The sequence below is a fragment of the Centruroides vittatus genome, unplaced genomic scaffold (genome assembly GCF_030686945.1).
Source record: "Centruroides vittatus isolate TY-2023 unplaced genomic scaffold, ASM3068694v2 contig_738, whole genome shotgun sequence".
In the NCBI taxonomy this organism is placed as follows: Eukaryota; Metazoa; Arthropoda; class Arachnida; order Scorpiones; family Buthidae; genus Centruroides; species Centruroides vittatus.
This window is the reverse complement of record NW_027122474.1, coordinates 231,970-252,844: the sequence shown is the minus strand read 5'-3', so window position 1 is coordinate 252,844 and position 20,875 is coordinate 231,970. Positions and strand designations below refer to the sequence as shown.

At 33.3% G+C, this 20,875-nt stretch overlaps 1 protein-coding gene across 1 annotated transcript in view; it reads right to left on the bottom strand.

Moving 5' to 3' along the window:
- Window positions 1–525: 525 nt before the first annotated feature.
- The window catches only part of LOC136980972 (voltage-gated hydrogen channel 1-like), a 38,562-nt gene continuing 18,212 nt past the window's right edge, over window positions 526–20,875 (bottom strand). Inside the window, exons 3-5 of the mRNA XM_067277171.1 lie at window positions 12,110–12,217; window positions 2,228–2,459; window positions 526–2,153 (exon numbers count right to left, since the gene is read on the bottom strand). Of these exons, the coding sequence (XP_067133272.1) occupies window positions 1,885–2,153; window positions 2,228–2,459; window positions 12,110–12,217 (609 nt within the window). The 3' untranslated portion in view covers window positions 526–1,884. The remainder of the gene's footprint in view (window positions 2,154–2,227; window positions 2,460–12,109; window positions 12,218–20,875) is intronic.

The following is a 20,875-nucleotide window of genomic DNA, read 5'->3' as shown; positions in this document are numbered from 1 at the left end:
AGAGTCCTATAAGTATCTGTCTGCTACTCGTAGCCCGATCTCGCAATCCCAGAAACCAGCTGTATTTTATGAGATAAGAGGGGGAAAAAGTTAGCCCATGGGTAAGGTGACACCCTAAAATGTGTTACTGTAAAAGCAAAGCCAGATTAGAGTTGTTCTTGGTCTATTGTTCTCTCAGAGCATGGAAGCACTTCAATCTAAACAAACAAATTTACACACACATATAACAGTTTACTACAAAATTCAAAGTGAAAATTCTGTTCTGTCGTATTTCGAACTAACCGAATTACTCAACATGCAAATCTCTATATCCCCGGCCGGGACAAAAGTACAGTTACGAACTAACATAATTTTGAACTATCCGAGTTCAAATTAAAGAGGATTTTCTATATAGTGTCAGCGAGTCCCTAAAATTTCTTTCAATCTGACACAGGTGAAATGGCAATGGTAATGCATTTAATACTGCATGCATTTGCTGAAATAGCAAGCTGACCATGTCCACAACATTAGCCTATTACATTTGAATTTCATGATTCACTACACATCCACCAACCTCTGGGCAAAACTTCCTATTCATGTGAAAGGATAAGAACCAGGTATAAATTATATTTACTCTTGCAAACAATAATCATAATTGTAAAATTTGTAAAAACCCCAAATTTTTGGAAATGGAAAGTAGTCTATATCCTTATCAAGACTATCCTGAATTTATTACAAACTTTCATAGAAATTGGATCAGTTGTTTTCATGCAATACTTTAATATTAAATAGATATAAAATTGAATCACAAGTGGTAATAGACATGAATTATCTTTTCAATTATGATTTTCTGCTCAATTTTTGAGAAGGAACTATTTTGTGAAATTATAACTAAAATTGAAGACAATACGTATGACAAATGACTGCATATTATTGGCGAAATGTTAAAAAAGAAATTATGACTTGTTTTAACATTTACTGCATACAATATTCCTTATTTGAAGAAATACATTGAATTAATTATCCGGTATTCTTTGATTCTTATCATTATCAGTTTCAAAATATATTTAATTTCCAAAAATTTCATTTTGTTTTATGTACATTTTTCATCTGTATTGCACAAATTGAAACATTTCTGAAATTATTTGCTTAAAACAGCTATTTGTATAATATAAATTTTATATTAATACTAGTTTTAAGTTGCAGTTATTATTAAAAAAATTGTTTTAACAATAATGAAATGTTTGGAAAAGAAATTTCATTACATAACCCTTTTTCTTTTGTTTCTAAAAAAGATATTCAAGATCAGCATAGCCATAAACCAATGATACAATCTAAAATTTTATAGAGTATATTATATATGTATATATATATAATATGTACAATACTAGAATAAAATATTGTGATTTTTAATATCACAATATAAAAATTATAATGTAAGATCATCATTAACTTTTTCTACAGCTATGAATGTTTATTTTACAATCAGGCAAATATCACTTCTTGTAATGTAGGCCTATAACATATATATTTTTATTATTGCTTTTTATAATTAATAAACAATAAATTTTGTCATTATTTATATAATTTATGACAATTGCTGGGCGATATGAAATTACTTATGGTCTGTATAACAAAGTGCTATAAAAAATATATTAGTTACACTCATTATTACCACAAATTGTGATAAATATGATTGGACCATTGTAATATTTCTTTTCTTTTATGAATTTTTTAATTAGTAGATGTTAATCTTTCAATCAGTCATATTTTACTATGTACAAAGCAGTTAAAAAAGTAATTTACATAACTTTTTATCATGAGTGTTCCTCAAAATTGATATAAAAATATATTTCATTATTATATTCTGATTATTTCCTTATCTGAACAATTGTGTAAACAAATTTACATTATGTTTGAATAATGTACAGTGGCATTGTTGACTTCTGCAACAACATTAACAGTATTGTGTTGCAAAGCAGGCTTGTTAATTACAGTCGGTGGCAGTTCTTTTATATTGTTCATTTTCAAGATCGAGCGGAGTGACTCTACTTCCTGCTCTAGAGCTGCACAGTAGTTGCGACACTTTGCCAGTTCTTGTTCTACAGCTTCTCGCAATTGAATTTCTTTGGATAATTTGTGCTCGGCCTGTGTCTTTACTGACAGCACTATTCCTGAATGATACATATATCCACTAAGGATTGTTTTCAAATAACAACTAATAAATGCATTAGTAAACTATACTTACCATTTAAAATCCTGGCTACTCTCCATAATCTTAAAATAATAATTAAACCCGAGCCGTTGATTGCTCCGCTGGAATTTCTGAATGCAATATCCAAACCGAAGGACAAAATGACGACAATGGCATCAAATACTTCCAGTTTGTGAAGAAAAAATTCTTTACGGAATGCATAGATCTTTGCAGATATCTCAACAATGAAGAGACTTAATATAAAAATACTCATATAATGCAATACCTAGAATAAAATTCAAAAATTTAATATACTTTTTCTACCACTTTTTCAGATAGATTTATATATATAAATTTTACAAATATATAAAAATTTTGAGTTTAAAATTAAAATGATTACTAATTAGCATTAGAATTTATGTTATATTTTTTAAAATATATCTCAAAATGTTCTTTGATATTTAAGATTAATGAATGCTTATGTAGCCAAATAGTAAGTGTAAGTGCTTTTCTGAACTTTTTAGGTCCCATAATATCAGTTTTCTTAAATAAAAAAGAGTGGAGTGTCAAGAACTGTGTTCACTATAGAAACTAAGCAAGAGATAATAGCCAAGGTAGAGAGTGGGCAGATGATGTCTGATATTGTAGACAGAAGACTTCAACAGGTTTACAGTAGATTCAATCTTAGCTAAGAAAGATATAATCAAAAAGACTCGAGCAGATAAAGGAGTAATGAAAATGGCATCTGAGAAATATGTACCATGAAAAAATGGAGAGATTGCTTTTAGTTTGTTATTACATGTAAATAAACAATTTTTTTATTTATGTACTTTCTTACTACTTTTTGGGTCTCCAGAATGAATTAATCAAATTTCCACAAAAATCTATGGTAAATCGATAATTGGTTAATGAACAATTCCAATAGCAAACATGGTCTTTGATAAAACAGATAGTGTTCGTTAACCGATCACCCACTGTATTATATTAATAAAGTGAATTTTTAAAATGTTTTTGTTATTTCATCATCTTTTATGAATTCCTATAATAATAATAAAATCGAATATTAAAAAAATTCAGATTAATTTTTAATGTCAAAAGCATAAGATTACAAAATTTTTATTTCTTACAAAGAAACAGAAATAATGATTTAAGTTAATTAAAAATATGTATCAAATAATATAATTTAGAAATTTAATGCTATGAAACATTTTTTTCTTTGTATTTACCACTTTCTGGTGTAAAAAAATAATTTAAAATTTCAGATTTAATTGCAATTAAATACTTTACTGTAGTCATGCTGGAGTATATAACATGCCATTCAAATAATTTTTTCAAATCTCAAGCATCGTTGGGAAGATGGCAACTACAAACAAACATATATAGTTCTTCAAGCAACATTCAGAGCATCATTGTTGTCTATTTTCCAAATGGTCATTTTGTGTTCCTTTCTTCTCTTTGTAAACAGATTTAGTACCAGTGAAGATTTTCTTTTGATTTGCTGGCTTGTTTACCTTACATTATCTGATCTAAAACTCATCTGAATTCTGTATGTTTTTAAATCTATTAATATCAAACTTTCTTAGAAATCTTCAATTACAAACAAAATATTTATTACCTTTGCCTACATACAAAATTGCCCAAAATCATATATTTTATCTATTGCTGTTATTTTACCCAGGTTCCAAATTCCTATCAGTTTGAATCATTACTAGGACATTTGGATTTAGAGTTGTTAAGTCTACTGCATTCCTGTAGTGTGGTGTTTATCAGTATGATTTTGCTTAAATCTATCTATGATACTCTAAATCTGTCAATTCTGTTTGGGATTGTACTGGTTTTAAACATTTAACTTGCATTTAAGTGAGTATGTATCCAGCAGATATATGGCTCTTTTTTTATTTATTTTTGAAAAATTAAAAAAAAAAAAAAAAACACTTGAACTGCAGGCTTTGTAGTATTCTTCAACTGATCTATCAAAATTGCTTCAGAACTTTAGTTTTCAAGTTTATGACCCTTTTTTCAGAGAAAGTTTATGAAAACCAATACCTTACTACTGTACTCTCACAATTGTTTATGTGCAAAAATTGCAATTCAATAAAATAAAGATAGAATGTGTAGCATTGTGGTAAAGATTTAATATTCTACATTTTCTCCTGGTTTCAATGACAAGACCAATCCCAATTCGTTTCAAATAAGTCAACCTCATTACCAGAAAAGCTGCAATATCTCGCTTTGGTGTTATTGCCCTGCTGTCTGGCAATCAGAGCATGATAAGAAATTTAAATTTTAATTGTTGCAAAATTGAAAGTATTATGTTTGTTATGTAGCAATATCATTTAGTAATTGTAACCTAAACATTTATTAGGTAATTTTATAAGTACTTTTTAAATTATTAAAAATAAAATTATAAGATTCATTACTGACAATAACAGTTGTCAAATCTGAAAGAAAACATTCCCCTGAATGCAAGAAAATAATTTGTTAGTCATTTGACATACAACTCACAGAGAAGGGGGTTTATGAAAACAGAGTAATAAAACGATTAACAGTTTGTTGTCCTTCACACAGTGGGGGGACTAGCAGAGTCTATTACCTTTGCAGGAGAAAATATACAAAACTTTACTATACTGAAGTTGAAAAATAATACAATCCTGTGAAATTTAACAAATCTGATGTCAATAAGTGAAAGTTGAAATTATTTATAGTGAGTTGATATTTGATAAGTTTAGTTTTTTGCATTTACAGATTGTATAAATAAAAATCCCATAAGTATTTTATACTGTTAGATAGTAAGAGAAAATGTAGAAATCACAGATATAATCTTAGTCAAGCATATACATCACAGATATAATCTTAGTCAAGTATATATATCAGTAAAAATGCAATGTGCCAAGTGAGCTTTTAAAACTCAATGTGCCTACAGGGGAGTTAAATGGGTATTCCATACAGGGAATGAATAGATAACAATGAGGAAAATATAAATAAAACAAATGACAATATTAAAAAAATTAAAAGTATCTATAAAAGAAAAAATTTACATAATAACAGCATCAGATCTAACCAAGTGATATGTATATAAGCCTTACTACACCTTTCCTTAAATACCCCCTGTAATTTTTCTCAGTGATAAGGTGGTGGTGTGGTGTGAATTTGTTATCATATGTTCCATTTTAGTTGGCACACTGCCATAAACATAAACCCATAGGAAATTGATATTATCCTAACTAGAACCAAACCAAATTGGACTTTCTGATGGAATGCATAAACAACAGGCTGTTTCCTACATCCATTTTCCATATTCATCCAGAGGATAAAAGTCCTTGCTTCCCAAGTAGAGATCACTTTGACTCAAAGTTCATTTGGATAAATACACCATACCACATGAACTAATTTGTTTTGAAAATGATCATATCAAAAAGATCCCCATGTATTAGAGGAAGTTAATAAAGGGTTATTGGCTTGGAAGAAAGTGTGTCCGGAGGCTACTTCTTAACATGCTTACTGAAGTTAAAATGGATTTTTCTGTGTCAAGACATATTCAAGACAATGCCCTCATCTGGAATGACCTTTCCGCATCTGTATCCTTGAAGGAGGCAGTCAAGAGTGCCATTTTGTTTGCATCTCTTGCCATGAAGCTGCAAAGATCCTTTCATGGTCTTGAAACACTTAACAGAATTGACTGACATTCACAAGCAATAGTTCCAGTGGAAGACCATAATAAAGGTACAAAACAAAGGTAGCTCCTAGAGGACACTGTAATTTGGGCCAAGTAGATGATGGCTCAGAGATAATGATATCATTCTGTTGAAGGTAGATAAGAGTTGTTTCTTGGTGTTGGTAAAAAGATCACATACTGTGTTGTTCTGGACAATTCATCTCCTCCATGGAATGTTCAGTGATAAATGAAATTTTTGTGGACACACTATAATGGGTGTTAGATTTATTCACACTAATCTTAATATGATGTTGCACTTGGGAGGCTTCACAACTGCTTTATCCAACACCCCTAGGCTAATTGCTTTTGCAAAGACTAATAAACAGCCATGCAGCTCAGGCCCGAAGTTAAAAAATGTAGGTCTTGGAAAAACCTATCCAAAGGCTATCTGCACTCTTAAGAGGTTATAAGTTTACTGTAACAGACTCAGATACTGTAGTTGCAATATTAGGATATCTAGCTTTAATAGAGGAGGAGTTCCTCATTGTTCAATAACTCAGTAACAGGTTTCAGAGCTTACATATTTATTACGTAACTCCTCATTCTTTACATACAGTAAGATGACCTTTTTGCAGCTAGGATGTCCCAATAGGTGCCACCTTTTCAGCAGACCTATGCAAACTACTGTAGATTATTTGGTAGACTAAACCTAATATAGGTAAACAACTGTGTGGTGGGTTTTGTCCCAGTTAAATCATTGATTTATGATATCACACTTGGGGCTATGCTTAATGAAATCACAAGACACTCAGGCATCTCTATTGGGTACTGCCATAACCCATTCATCTTTAAACTCCTGTGTAATAAGGATTGTATAAGTACTCAGCAGACTCCAGGTATCTATTGAATCCCAATCACTGGTCATAGTTTAGACTATACAGTAGAGCCCCCATAACACGGTAGATATGCTCCATGTTATATGAATCCGTGTTGTATGAGTCACTTAAATACATGAGCCAATCACAGCCCGGCACGTGTGCAGTTTAGGGGCTACGACTGTTTGAAAGGTTTTCTTCCGTAAAATTAATCGATTCTAGACTAATTTGACTCAACATTTCCAAATCACATATAATTTTTTGGGAATAATCCACATAAACTATACTATAAACAAACAATTGTAGGATTACTTACCGAGTGTGCACTGTTCGATGACACCATTGCTTAAGTTTGTTTTTGTCACGGAGCGGCTAATCAAACGGCGGACGTGTGTTTCCTGATTAGCAAATTTTTCGCAGAAAAATAACTTAACTTTGGAGACATCATTAATAAAAATATAATTTTTATGGCCGTTGAATAATAAATGTTTTTTAGTAGGTCCAGTGCTCGTTTAAACTCAACAGTTTGTACAATATCCGCTATTGGTCCAGATTCGACCAATCCTGTCGCGACATGAGTCGGCGATGAGGTTTTACCATGTTATATGAGTCTCTTTTAGCGTGTTAGATGAATATGATCACAATTTTTCCACCATGTTATATGAATCCGTGTTATAGGGGGGTCTACTGTATACTGTATATCAGAGGTGAATCCTGACCAAAATTTTTGGGCATGCTGAATGTTATAATAAGAATAATAGGTCTATCTTCTCTAGCACTAAACAATAGGTAGAAACATTATTTGGTGTGAATAAAATAATGGGCTTTATAATAATCCATGCTTTATCTACACATGAAATATATGAAATATATTATAATGAAAAAGTATTAAAAATTTATGGTGATAATTCAGATTTTGTGGGCCTTAGCACTGGGGGCCCAGGGCTTAAGCCAATGCTTTGAATGACGTCATGCGCATGCACTTGTTTGCTGCAGCAACCTCCACACAAGCAAGCATCACACTGACTTAAAATGGCTAGCTGCTAGCTGCCAATGTAAAAGCAAACACAAATGATAAAAGAGTTTACAAGTTAGAATAAATTATTATTGGCATATTTGTTCTCATATAAAAGTATATTGACAGTCAAAACTTTCTCTTAAGCATGCGGTGCATGCTAAGCAAGCCCAGAGAATTCGCCCCTGCTTTATATTCCACCAATCATTCTTTAAATATAAAGGAACAGCTTATGCCAAATAAACCAACAACTGCTGTAAATGATCGAACTAAATTTTGGATAAATGATTAGTGCCAAATTTATTTCTAATCTATAATCATTTATCCAAAATTTAGCCCGATTATTTACGGCAGTTGTTGGTGTATTTGCTTATGATATCGGGTTTTGTATGATGTATGTTTGTACAGCTTATGCCTCTGAACCAGAGATAGATTTGTGGAGTCAGAGATGATGCACACCATAGATAACACTCACAGAGTTAGATCTCTGAAGCTTCTTGAAAAACTTTTAAAGTTACTATGAGGTAGCAGTGCATCAATCACAAAGATGCAGACTCATTATCGTATGTATGGAGATCCCTTTATGATATCTCCCAACACTCCCTAATAAGTGATATTTATGGAAAGATATGAATACAAATCTTACTGTATCACTTGGGTAGATCTGATGGAAAAATAAACAACATAAAACAATCACTTTATCTAAAAAATTAATAATTTACATAATCATATTTATTTTTCTCCTCTAAATTGGTATCAAATTTTGGATTTAAATGTTTAAATCTGTATATCATTTTTGGAACATACTGTAAAGCAAACATTCCAGAATCTGGTAATGGCCAGTTGGAAGATAGCATGTGCAATGATAGCAGAGGCTATCCCAAGTCAATCATGAAACCATTCTGCAAGTAATTTCAGAATACATGGACATGCAGAAGGTTGACACTGGAATAAGGGACATCAACAAGTTGGAAGTGACTATTTCTGTTTCACATGACATTGTCTCAAAAAAGTGAAAACAAATCTTTTTTTATATAATATTGCAGAAAAACCAAAAACTCATCACAAGGTGGCAAATTTCTGCAGTGGTTTTTTTTAAATGATCTCGTAGAAATTTTTCCCTATACAATCATATGAATGTGTGGTGACTTTGCATTCTGACATCCTTTTGGTGACCTGATATCATCAAAAAATGATTTCATGGAATTCTATCATGATTGCCTCAAGAGGTAGTCATAATGACATGGTGGTCTGCAAGTCACTGTAACTTTGAATACTTGTCTCTGTAAGATAGCCTGGGGTGCTATGGCTGGTTCAGCCATAAAAAAGGCATCCCAGGCTAAGATAGTCTGATGTACTGTTTTTATGGTTGAACCAGTTACTTGATGGAAAAAAGATGCATGCATTATGTATAATTATTTTCAAAATATATAATACAACTTATTTAGCTCTTCTAATGGTTTTTCTTAGAATTGAATAATAATAATACATTTGATCTAATCAATCAATGCCAAACATCACACTATTATAATTGCTACTGTAATAATATTTGGTTTTACTGTCAATTAAGTTATCTTGTAGTTGGCCTGTTCAAAGAATTTTCTGTTTCACAAGTCAACTATGAGAAACTATTATTTTTTTTTTTATTACACATTTGGCTGAAGGATAGAAGGCTTAAAAAATTCTTAAAATATTTAGAAGACACTTTTATGTATTGTCTGTCCTTTTGCATGCATGAGGAAATTAACAGTTCCACAGTAGAGTCAACCTTGTCTGCCTCAATATGTAAAATTTTAAAAAATTTTCCTTCTGGCAACAGCACAATTAAAAAATAAGTTTATCAAATGTATTTATTATTTGTACTGGCAATTTTTATTAAATAGATTGTAAAGGTCGCTTTTAGCGTCTTGAGTCGAAAAGCCGCACGACAGGATAATTAGTCCCACCTGGAGCTGGGGCCATAAACGGCCGGAAGGATCAAAGGAGTAGCGTCTCCGCTTAAGGGTCATGTGTTGGCCACGTGCCAGCCGGCTTGGGAAAAAAATGTAAATAAAGCACGGATGCAAATGTAAGCTACGTCGGCGGGAAATAGGGCGGACGTCTTTGAAAGCTCTAAGAAAGGGAAGGAACTGATTGGTCGCAGGAGGTAGTAGCAGGATCCCTTAAATTGGTAGGGTGGCGAGCAAAACGGGGAGAAAGGGCGAGAGACCGGATACGTGGTGATCTCTGACACTAGGTAAGCCTTTGAGGTGTATAGAGAGAGCGTTCTCCTCTTGGAAAGTCCTCCGGAAAAAGGTTAGTGTAGAGACGGATGGCCACGCGGTTGAGCCATCTCCGGAAAAGCGACTTGAGTTCCCCGGACAGACAAGCCGACGTGCGACATCACAGCTTTGTTACAGCAGCGTATGTAATGTTGTTGAACATTGTACAGACTTTGTAAATATTTGTAGTGTAAATAAACTGTATATAACTACTTGTTGAGTGTGGAGGTGTAGCTTTCCTCGAACCATCTAACGGACATTCTCGAGTCGTAAAGAACAACTCGAGACGGAACATTCGTAAAGATCTCGTGACGAGTAAGAAGGATCTTCACTTAGATGTTAGAAGTGCTATTGTATGTGATATATAATATATAACTGAGAATGCCATCAGGAAGCATTTGACATGTACAGTACATAATAGCCAGGAAACTAAAATTATCATGTATACATAACAAGGGAAAAGTATTGGAATTGTTTCAAATTACTCTCCAAGTTTTGAGATCATCTAAACAAAAAAAAAATTTTGTGTATATCTATTTCATTTAATATTTCAAGATAGGGTGAAGATTAAGATACAAAATTTGGCACAACAGCAGCTTGCGTACAAGGGGCATTGATGCTATCAAATTTTGGTTGTAAAAGGTTGAGGGAATGGTGAGATAAACAGGGTCATGCCATATCTTAAGTGGAGTTGGGGTCGGGGTCAGACTTAATGAAGACATTATGTTATTAAAAAATTGTAAATGCTAGTACATTTTACAACTTTTTACGAAACTGATCATTTGAAATCACCAAACCATGCATGACATCAGAATGTCTGAGTCACTCCGAAGCATGAGTGAGAGCGTTTTGCACAGAGAAAAACTCCACAGTTACAAATAGTTGCCTGGTTTATTATTATAACCAAAAGAATAAGCTTACAACTGCAACAGTCGACAGTAGGCAAAGTCGAGTCTTCTAATTTGTGTCTTCCCTCGAAGGGTTAATCCCACTGGAACTATTCTTTCTGATCCCTTTCGGAAAGTCACTGGCCCCAGGGGGTTGTAAGGAGAAAGTCCGTCATGAGGTCAAGGTGTAATCCAGTTTGATACCGAGATGCTGAAGTGATTTTCTTTTTCAGCGTATGGTGCCACACAAAAGGAAGACTTCTCCCCGCCTCCTCGAAAATGCCCATTTTATAAGTTTTTTGGATACCAGATTGAACATTCCAATAGGTTGATGCCGACTCGCCTCCACTCTCCAACTGGTCCACTCTTGTTACAAAATGAAACGAGATCAGAACCCAGATTGTGAGATGAGTCAACACCAACTGACAATTCAATCCCTATTGAAGATGTTCTATCTTAGGACTTGCATTCATGTTTTCACCTGATACTCTCTTTCCTAACAATTTCATCACACATGGATTTATATGGGCATAAAGTTTATACCCTTTTCTTAAAACATTTTTTATAAAACAATTTATTTTTAGTGTAGTTCCAGCCGACTTCTGGAGCCCCACAATCACTACCCTCAAAATTAAGCTTTTTGCCATTCAATAATAATTAAAAATATAAGATTCTGTTATAAAAACTTTCAACAAACTGCGTACTGGATACGGAATAAGTTAAGAAATTACACCTTTGTTTCAAATGATTGAAAACATTTTTATGCTATTAAATTCTTGCTGGATTGACAATCTTTCTCAGTTACAGAAAACAGAACATTAAAAATAGAACACAAAGCGATTATGGAACAAATATAAAAATTAATGGAAATTGTCCTTGCGGATTAAATATAAATAATAAATAAATACATAAATATGGTCAAGAATAACAAAAAAGAATAAATATACGATATAACATTAACAGAATTATTAATTATTGTAAAACAATTTCCAAGCAGTAGATAACACATTCGCATCTCTATGATTTATACAACCAGTCCTCATTTTACAATAATTAATAATTCTATCGATGTTATATCTTATATTTATTCTTTTTCGTTATTCTTGACTATATTTATGACATTTATAAATAAAATTTCATAACATCTGGAAAAGTTACACAACTCACTGCAAGACTTTTTTTATATCTAACCAAATTTGTATGTTAGTTTATGAATGCATTGTATAATATAACAACAACTTACGTGTGGAGCGATATGATGTTCGTCACCTAATGGTACAATTTCCAAATCTATCATCAATTCAGAAATGACCAATAAGCAATCAAATATAACCAGAGAAATGATGATTACCTGAAAAAGTAAAAACAAAATTTTTAATGAACAAGTAGAAATTACAATTTAATGCAGAAAATAAAATTTAAATTATTAATTATTTGCAATTTAAAGGTAAAATAAGTTTTCTAAAAAGTTTTTTATATTTTTTTGACAAACATAATACTCAAGTTTTAAAATTTAACAAATAATAAAGATGCACATACAATTTATTAAAAAGTGAGTCAAAAGTCCCTTGCACCATTTTCATTCCGAAAGTATAGTGGACTCCCATACAATGTGGGATACATTCAGCATTATAGAAAATTGCATTATATAAGACAATCATCATCAGATGATTTATACAAGTGTGGTAGTTCATTATGTGACGTAATGTTGTCCGCAAAGGAAACATACAAACAAAAGAAAAGACACACGAAAACTTTCTATATTATACAATCCTTTCTTTATTTATGACAAACGGATTCGGTTTTAAATAATTCCAACTGTTCTTGTAAACTTTACGAGATTCGAGGTGCGTCACGTAGGGTTTCTTGTTGGGTTTTCATACAAGTCGGGAATATAATTTACACGTGGAATGGTTGCATAACAATCTTCTTAGCCCAACCGTGTATGTGAACCTTATACTACATTCATACACAATCCACGACTCACTTCAATCTCGATTTACCTACAATCTGGATTGTGACTGTCACCAGTTGAATGTCATGCTGTTTGCACAGGCAGTCCGCTTGAGAAGAACCTGGATATTACACACGATGATAAAACTGACATATCTACACAGCAAGTCATGAACACCAACAAACAAAATGGAAGTTTTGGTTAGAAATGAATACAATAGTTTTTCTTGCCATATATATAATAATAGACAGATATCATCTCTCCAAATTCAGTAACTTTTTTATTTCTCTGTTGATAGCTCGACACGTGTTCTGCAGCCATCTTGTATTTTCTCATGCGCGTGGGATTGTGGGATCTCTCTTATGACTGGATCTAGTTTCAAGAACTCTCGATTCGATCGCAATTGAAAATTGAACCTGTTGAGGGAGGTCGCACCAAGGCATAGTTGCGACCTTGGTCACAATCTAGATTGAAATGCTCGGTGCGAACGAGGTATTACTTAACTAATTCTTAAAACTACCTTAAAACTAACTTAACCTAAGGAAGTGAAGATAGAGGTAGGAAAGTGAGGAATGAGAAAGAATGTAAGTCTACAGTCACCCAGGATTTGTTCTCTCGTCTGTGTCAATATGCTCTTTGGATAGGAGTTCTTTTGGAGGTTATTATTCCTGCCGTCTCAACGATTCCTTTGCTGATTTCAAGATTCTTGAGTATTGAATTCTCTTTCCAATTCAGTGCCTAGGTACGATTCTTTCCCAGTACCAAACTATACAGTTCTCTGAGGTTCTTAAAGGTGTCTTTGGGCCTTTTGCTAATACAAAGTTCCTTCCATACCTTCTTTCTTAACAGTCTTTGTCCTCTCAACCTTCTTAACAATGCATCTAACCCCCTCGATCTCCAGTCAAAAACTGATCAACTCGCTGGTCGTTTTTCACCCAGTCACCTTATCTCCTATTGTTCTCTTCCTGTTCGTGGAATGGCTAATTCTACCCAAGGCAATAACAGTCATCCTAGAAAGTTCCAGAAAAAAACTAGAAGAAATCAAAGAAATAGCATAGAATTATGACTATATACAAATATAGATGTTATAATATATACATATATATATGGCCGACGGCCATACAAGTCTAAACTTGTCTCAAGTTCTAGTACTGATCGCATATTGTTAATGAGATGTGCAATAGTTTCAAATATAACAAGTACTCTATAATATTTTATTGTGTGCAGAGTGTTAACTATTCACACAATAAGGATTGATAACAGGTGAAATGTTTCAAAATTGATTTTATAACTATTTTGTACCAGAAATTGAATATTTACAAAGAAAAATTATGTTTTAATTAAGATTTATTACTAATCAATAATATGCTGGAACATTTTGGAAATTTAAATCATCTACCACCCAACCTACACTACTTAAAAGTGAAATTGCACACCAAGAAAGAAAGTGCGTAGCCACATTAAAATTGCAGGATCAGTAGAGGTGACAGAGATATGCAAATTATTAAGTTTGCATAAGCATCAGGTCATGTGGTACCCAGTTTTGGGCTATAAAGGCCAGTAGCCTGCTTGGACCATAAATACTACCAGCAATGGTTCATGTCAGCTGAACTTTCAAAGAAGTGTAGAAAATGTCTTAAAGATGACAGTGAGCTGAATATCACCAGTTAAAAGCTAGAGAACAAGACTGTATCCTGGAGTTCTGTGACCTTGGTTTGTCAATATATGAAGTTGCCATGTGTGTTAGGCATGACATGAATACCATCCAGCAATGTGTGACACAATGAATGTAAGAACATCTGTGAACACAATGACAAGGGAATGGATTGCACTGGTGCTTGATACAGAGCACAGATTGGCAGATTCACTAAACAGCCTGTTGGAAGCCATCCACCATGACATGTGACATCCAAAGCTACCTGTCGTCATCAAAAGGTGCACCTGTGTCCACCCAAACCATTTGCAATTAGTTGCTTGCAGTCAGGCTGCATGCACAGCAACCAGCAAATGGGAATGCCATTAAATGCTCAGTACAGGACTGCACGCCTGGCATGGTGTTGTCATCATCACCACTGAATGGCATCTGGTATTGTTTATAAATGAATCCCACTTCTGTCTGTAGAGGAATGACAGCCATGGAAGAATGTGGCAGCATCCCAGGAATGCTATGTGCCAGTCCTTTTCACTGAGCATCATACAGGTCCACACCATACATCACGTTCAATCAGCAGAAAGCCCTGGTGCAAATTTCCAGTACTCTGACAGCAGACCAGTATGTCACACGAATTGTGGGGCCTGTGGTTTGGCCACTGGTGCAGGCCACCCAACACTGTTTCCAGCAAGACAATGCCTGATCACATGTTGCAAGGTGAACTCTCACCAGCTTGAATGGCTAGTGAGAATTCACCAGCTCTTCTTCCCTTCTTTCCTTGGCTGGCAGTCTCACTGGATCTCTCTCCCATCACACACATGTGGGACCTCATCTGACGTGAAGTACACCTGCAACCACTGCCACATACTGTAGACAACATGCACACTGCAGTTGGCAATGGATACCTCAGGCAACTATTAATCACCTCACCAATGGCTTGAAAGTGAATGACAATGTAGGTTGTTCCTTTGTTGTCTACCAGGATAAAACTGAGTCATTCCATAGGCAGTCCATTTGCAGAACACTGCTCTGTCTTTCAGGCAGGATCATTCACAATAAAATCTGCCATTCAATAGTGCATTGAGAATTGCCATTGCACCCATACTAGAATCATCACAGATAGCAAATCTGCTGTCTCATTCCTGAAAAAGAAAACAGTACACCCCTTTGCTTCTGAGATTCACAATCTTGTTTGCAATTTGGATAACACATTTTACATCAGTTGCATTTATGTCTATCAAGGGATGACTGGCAACAAATGAGCAGATGCCTTTGCAAAGGTTGCTGCCTCTGACAGCACCCTTCCAACTGACAACAATAATATGAGTAACATTGTTACTCACATTACTGTAGGCAGTTGAGTGCTGAAAAGACTTCTATGGGAGGATCTTATGCAAGAATGGCAGCAAGATTGGGACCACTGCATGCATAGTATCACTTACCGCATCAGTTCCTGCCCAATGTACACAAGGCCACTAACTATAATTAGTTCACCCCAAACCGCAATATCACCCAATCCATTTTTTGTTTCTTAAACACTATGTAATGTAATAAATTCAAACACTTGGTGTTCTATCATCTTTATTTAGTTCAGTTGATTATTCATTCATTACCAACCATGGACAGTTTGCTAGTTATCTGTGTAGATTTACATCCAATTTCAGTAACCTGTGCATTACTTAAATGATAAAGATGAAGGTAGAATTAAATGATTTAATTCCACCTCCAGCATTTGGTTGCTAGATACCTAAAGCTGACAAGGATTTCAACCTTCATTTGACCCAATAGGAACTGGTGTAGTGTATGGAATAATAACCACCTCTATACATTGTGTACGTTCCTGGCAGACCCTTGCATCACTTACTACTTACTGCAACTTCAGCAGATATTTCTAAACATGTTCTTCACTGTAAATATTGTATCATAGCTGTATCATATTATCACTTGTATTATATTGTGGTTCTATGTCTTTGCAAATCTGTTGTATTCTCATACACACTTAAAGGCATTAACAGAATCACCATGACTATCCATTGTATCACGTCTATGTTTTATGTTAAATATGATAAGAAAGGTAAGATGCATTAATATGTTTTTGGGTCTTAATGTAATATTGCGCTTTTTTCTACTTACTACACTAGATATATTGTCTGGTTTAAATTATCTAACGCTGCACACTTTGAGCACAAAATCAACTTACCATGCTATTTTACTGCTCATCACCATACCAATAGGCTTTGTATGCAACCTTCTGATATAATTTACTATAATTTAATTTGTACCATTGTTTTTTCTGCCTTGTTGTGCCTAGCGGCACTAGGCATGTACTGTACATTATTTTTAGTACCTAAATAAATAAAAAAGAAGAGGGATTTGTTGACCTAAATGAGACAGATATCATTGAATTAATTAATTACAACGAAGATAAAACCAAATTAATAGAGTTAGCACATTTTTCTAATTCTAGTAATGATAAGGAAAACTCATTCCAAATTTTTAATAAACCAGAGCAACATTTGAGTTTAAAAGCTCTAAATAACAGGTTAGAAATAGCCAAAATGCTAAAAACATATTTTATGAAAAATGATTTTTCAACAGAGCATTCTATGGAATTTTAAAAATTAAATGATTGTCTATCCCCATATTTTCAAGGAAAAAAATATGTTTAAATAATGAGAACAATAAAAATGAAACTATGGACTCTTCCAGTGATGAATCTGTGCAATCAATATTAACCAGACCATTATTTTGGAATATTGGCTGTATCATCAAATGTCATTAGAACTTAATTTGTTGAAACTTTTGATAGTGAATAAATGTTAAATAATGAAGAAATTTGGTTTGTTTTAATTATAAGGAGAAAATATGCATATGTTAAGAAAAAAGTTGAATAAAAATATTTTTTGGATAAACCTTTAAATCTTTTATAAATATTAGCTTCACTGTGTATACCAGTATATAAACAATAGATTAGAAATGCAGAATGCACATACTTAACAAAAAGTCAAAGAGTATGTCAAATGTTAAATTTACCCTAAGCATTATAAGGGACTGTTTCTAGCATTGTATGAGTATTAGTTGCAATTTTTTCATTGTGTTATAGGGATCGCATTGTACAGGAGTTCACTGTACTGAATACATGTTAATTTCATTAATGTAGTTACATAGGAAGTCATGTAAGGAGAATCAGATGGAACTTTATATAGACATTAAAAATGATTTCAAATGTCATGTAAACCAAAATCACTTTTACTCCTTGGGAATTTAAAGTTGCAAATTATGCAGTCCTAAATGTATTTATTTGAATCCAGAAGTGATTTTACACTAATTAAATAGTGCTCTTTAATTTTGTCATCAAAATGTATACATTACTTCTGCTCATTAAAAATGTTACAACATAAGTGACTTTGAAAATCAATCAAGGCCAACAAAAACATTCCATCTGATTCTCCATGCGTTACTTCCCATATATCTACATTAATTTTGTTAATGTCTTCAGTATTTTTGGAATGAAAAGGGTGCAAGGGACTGTTGTATTTTGACAATATACTTTTTGCATTAGAATATGCTACAATACTCAAACTCATTTAACACCAACAGATTTTATGCATCCCCTTATCATGATACTCTGTGGATCAACCGTTGCATTGAACCACTATGAAATAAAACCTTTTCATCTTCATTTAGCATATTTTGTCCCATTACTACCAAATATTGATATTTTTTTCCTCTCCAGATTATATTTCCACCATTTAGATGTACAATTGAGATGCTCTTTGGTTCAATGTTGTCTTGTCATTGCTTCATATTTAAGACCTATAGAAAATCTGCAATCTAACTTAAACTTTATTATTTTCTGGCTGGGAAATATACAAACAAGTAACACACAATCCAACAAGATGATAATAACCAATTCATAATCATCCATTAACTTTTGAATATTTATTAAGAAATTTTCATGTACAAGATTTCAAACAACATAGTTTGCCATTTATGTTTTGAAGATGACATCATGCAAATGACCTCCATTCATGTGACACACTCTTTTCATCTTCAAAGTAAGTTGTACATAGAGTGGCATAACATAATCTAATGTGTCATTTATTTAAGGCAAAAATTTGTCATGCAGAGCTTCAAAATTTTGCGTACAATCTTCAAATATCTGTACAAAAAGAAGTTACATAGAGACAGAACAGGAGATCAAATAAGGAAACTAATCTCATCTCTATTGATCCCCTGAATTTGATTTGGAAAAAACTGTTCTAAAGCATTCATAATGACTAGCAGTGTGAATAATAGCACCATCCTGTTGAAATGTGGTAATTTGAGGATAATGTGCCACTTCATTGGTTAGGAAAGTTTCAATCATATGCATGTATCTAGCTGATTATTGTAGTCATTGCATTTCCCTCATAGTCTAAAAAAAAATATAAAATAACCCCAAAAGATGGCACTGTATAGCAGTTAATGAGAAACCAGTGCACTGTGAGAGTAGTTCATGAGAATTTTCTGCGAAAGAGTATCTAAAAATATACTTATTAATAAAACCACCAACCCTTTTGATTGAGGAAGGAAGAAGACAAGAAGCTTTATATTATACTGAATATATCCAACAGAAGTGTAAGAAGAATGTTACATCAGGAGATATACATTATCATTCTTACAAGATTCAAATGGTGCATTAGTTAAAACCACATTATTCTCAACCACAGGACATTCTGTGAAGAAATGACAAATTGGATGTTTGATGAAGGGGTCATATTCAATTATACAATTTGTCATTTCTTCACAAAATGTCCTGTGATTGAGAAGAACGTGGTTTTAACTAATACACCATTTGAATCTTGTAGGAATGATAACATATATCCTGATGTAATGTTCTTCTAACACTTCTATTGGATATATTCAGTATAATATAAAGCTTCTTGTCTTCTTCCTTCCTTAATCAAAGGGTTGATGGACAGCATCAAGTCCACTATTCACTTCTACATAGTGCCAGTTGCTTAATCTTGCAGTAATGTTTTCTGCCTTTAACCATATCCCAGTTAGTCATCATTCCCACAAATAATAGTATCCATTCTGAATGTCTTAATAGATATCCTATCATGTTGTTTCTTCATTTATTTATAGCATTAAGAATGCTTCTGGTTTCTTCTGCTCTCTCTAAAACCTGCTAATTGAAAAATTTTTCAGTCCAAGTTACCTTCTTCAATCTTCTCCAGCATCACATTACAAAGGCCTTAGTTTTGATCTCTTTCTTCCCCCTCAATATCCATGTTTCAGAACCATACAAGGTCACAAGATGCTATTTCTCCTCACATCCACAGAGATATCCTGTGATGTTAGCATTCTTTTCATTCAGTAGAATGCTTCCTTTCCCTGTGCAATTCTTGATGTCACATCTTCCATCAGATGTTATGAGGCTTCCCAAGTAATAGAATTTCTCCACACTATCTAACTCTTTCCTCTCCAGTATTATTTTGGCATATCTCTCATTTCCTCTTGAACAAATTGTTAAATTTGTCTTTAACAAAACTAGGTGTGTGTATTAAGTGAAAATTCAAAGGCTGTATGAAGGAAATTAAACAACATTCCTAAAAGATCTTTTTTATGAAGACATTTAGTAATTTATACAAGTTCTTTTTAACACTAGTAATATAGATCACAGAGGAGTATATTTTGAAGACTGATACTAAATTGAATCATTTCCTATCAAAAACTGTTTAAAAACTCAGTCCTCAAACTCAGTAGACATAGCATGCTGTGTCACTGAGCATCTTGGACTCCTGTTGACAAGAACCCTTTATATAGACTTACCAGACATCCCGTTTTGACTGGGATTGTCCTGGTTTGACGATGTTGTCCCAGCATCCCAGCCAGTATGTCATTTTGTCCCAGTTATTTGGTAAAATTTTAAAAGTGCCGGATATACAAAAAGTAAAAATAGCGTAGCCTCGAGTAAAATGGCAATTTGGCAATTACCCCTCTGTTACACTCACTGCCAATCTAAATATTTTGTTTCTAGATCTAAGTACTTTTAATGCTATCTAGATATTTTCCCCAAAATTTATGGCCTAACGAATTTAGATGTTTTATTTTTTCGCAGAATTTATAACAACACGTAGCCTATGAGATCCAAATATTTTTATTTTTATTTCATTTTTTTAGATATTTTGTTTCAATTAGAATCTCTGCACTCAAAGCTAGAACTATTTAAAATCAAAGACACAAAAAACCTTCCACACGTTTCTAGCAGTTAAAGTAATATTGCTAGAAACAACGTGTGAAAGGTTTTTTGTGTCTTTGGTTTCAATTAGAGTTGGTAATACTGAAACTTACACTGGCCACGTCATTCCTGCACATGTCATATCTTAGCCAAGTTCAAATTGCCGGTTGGCATTTGC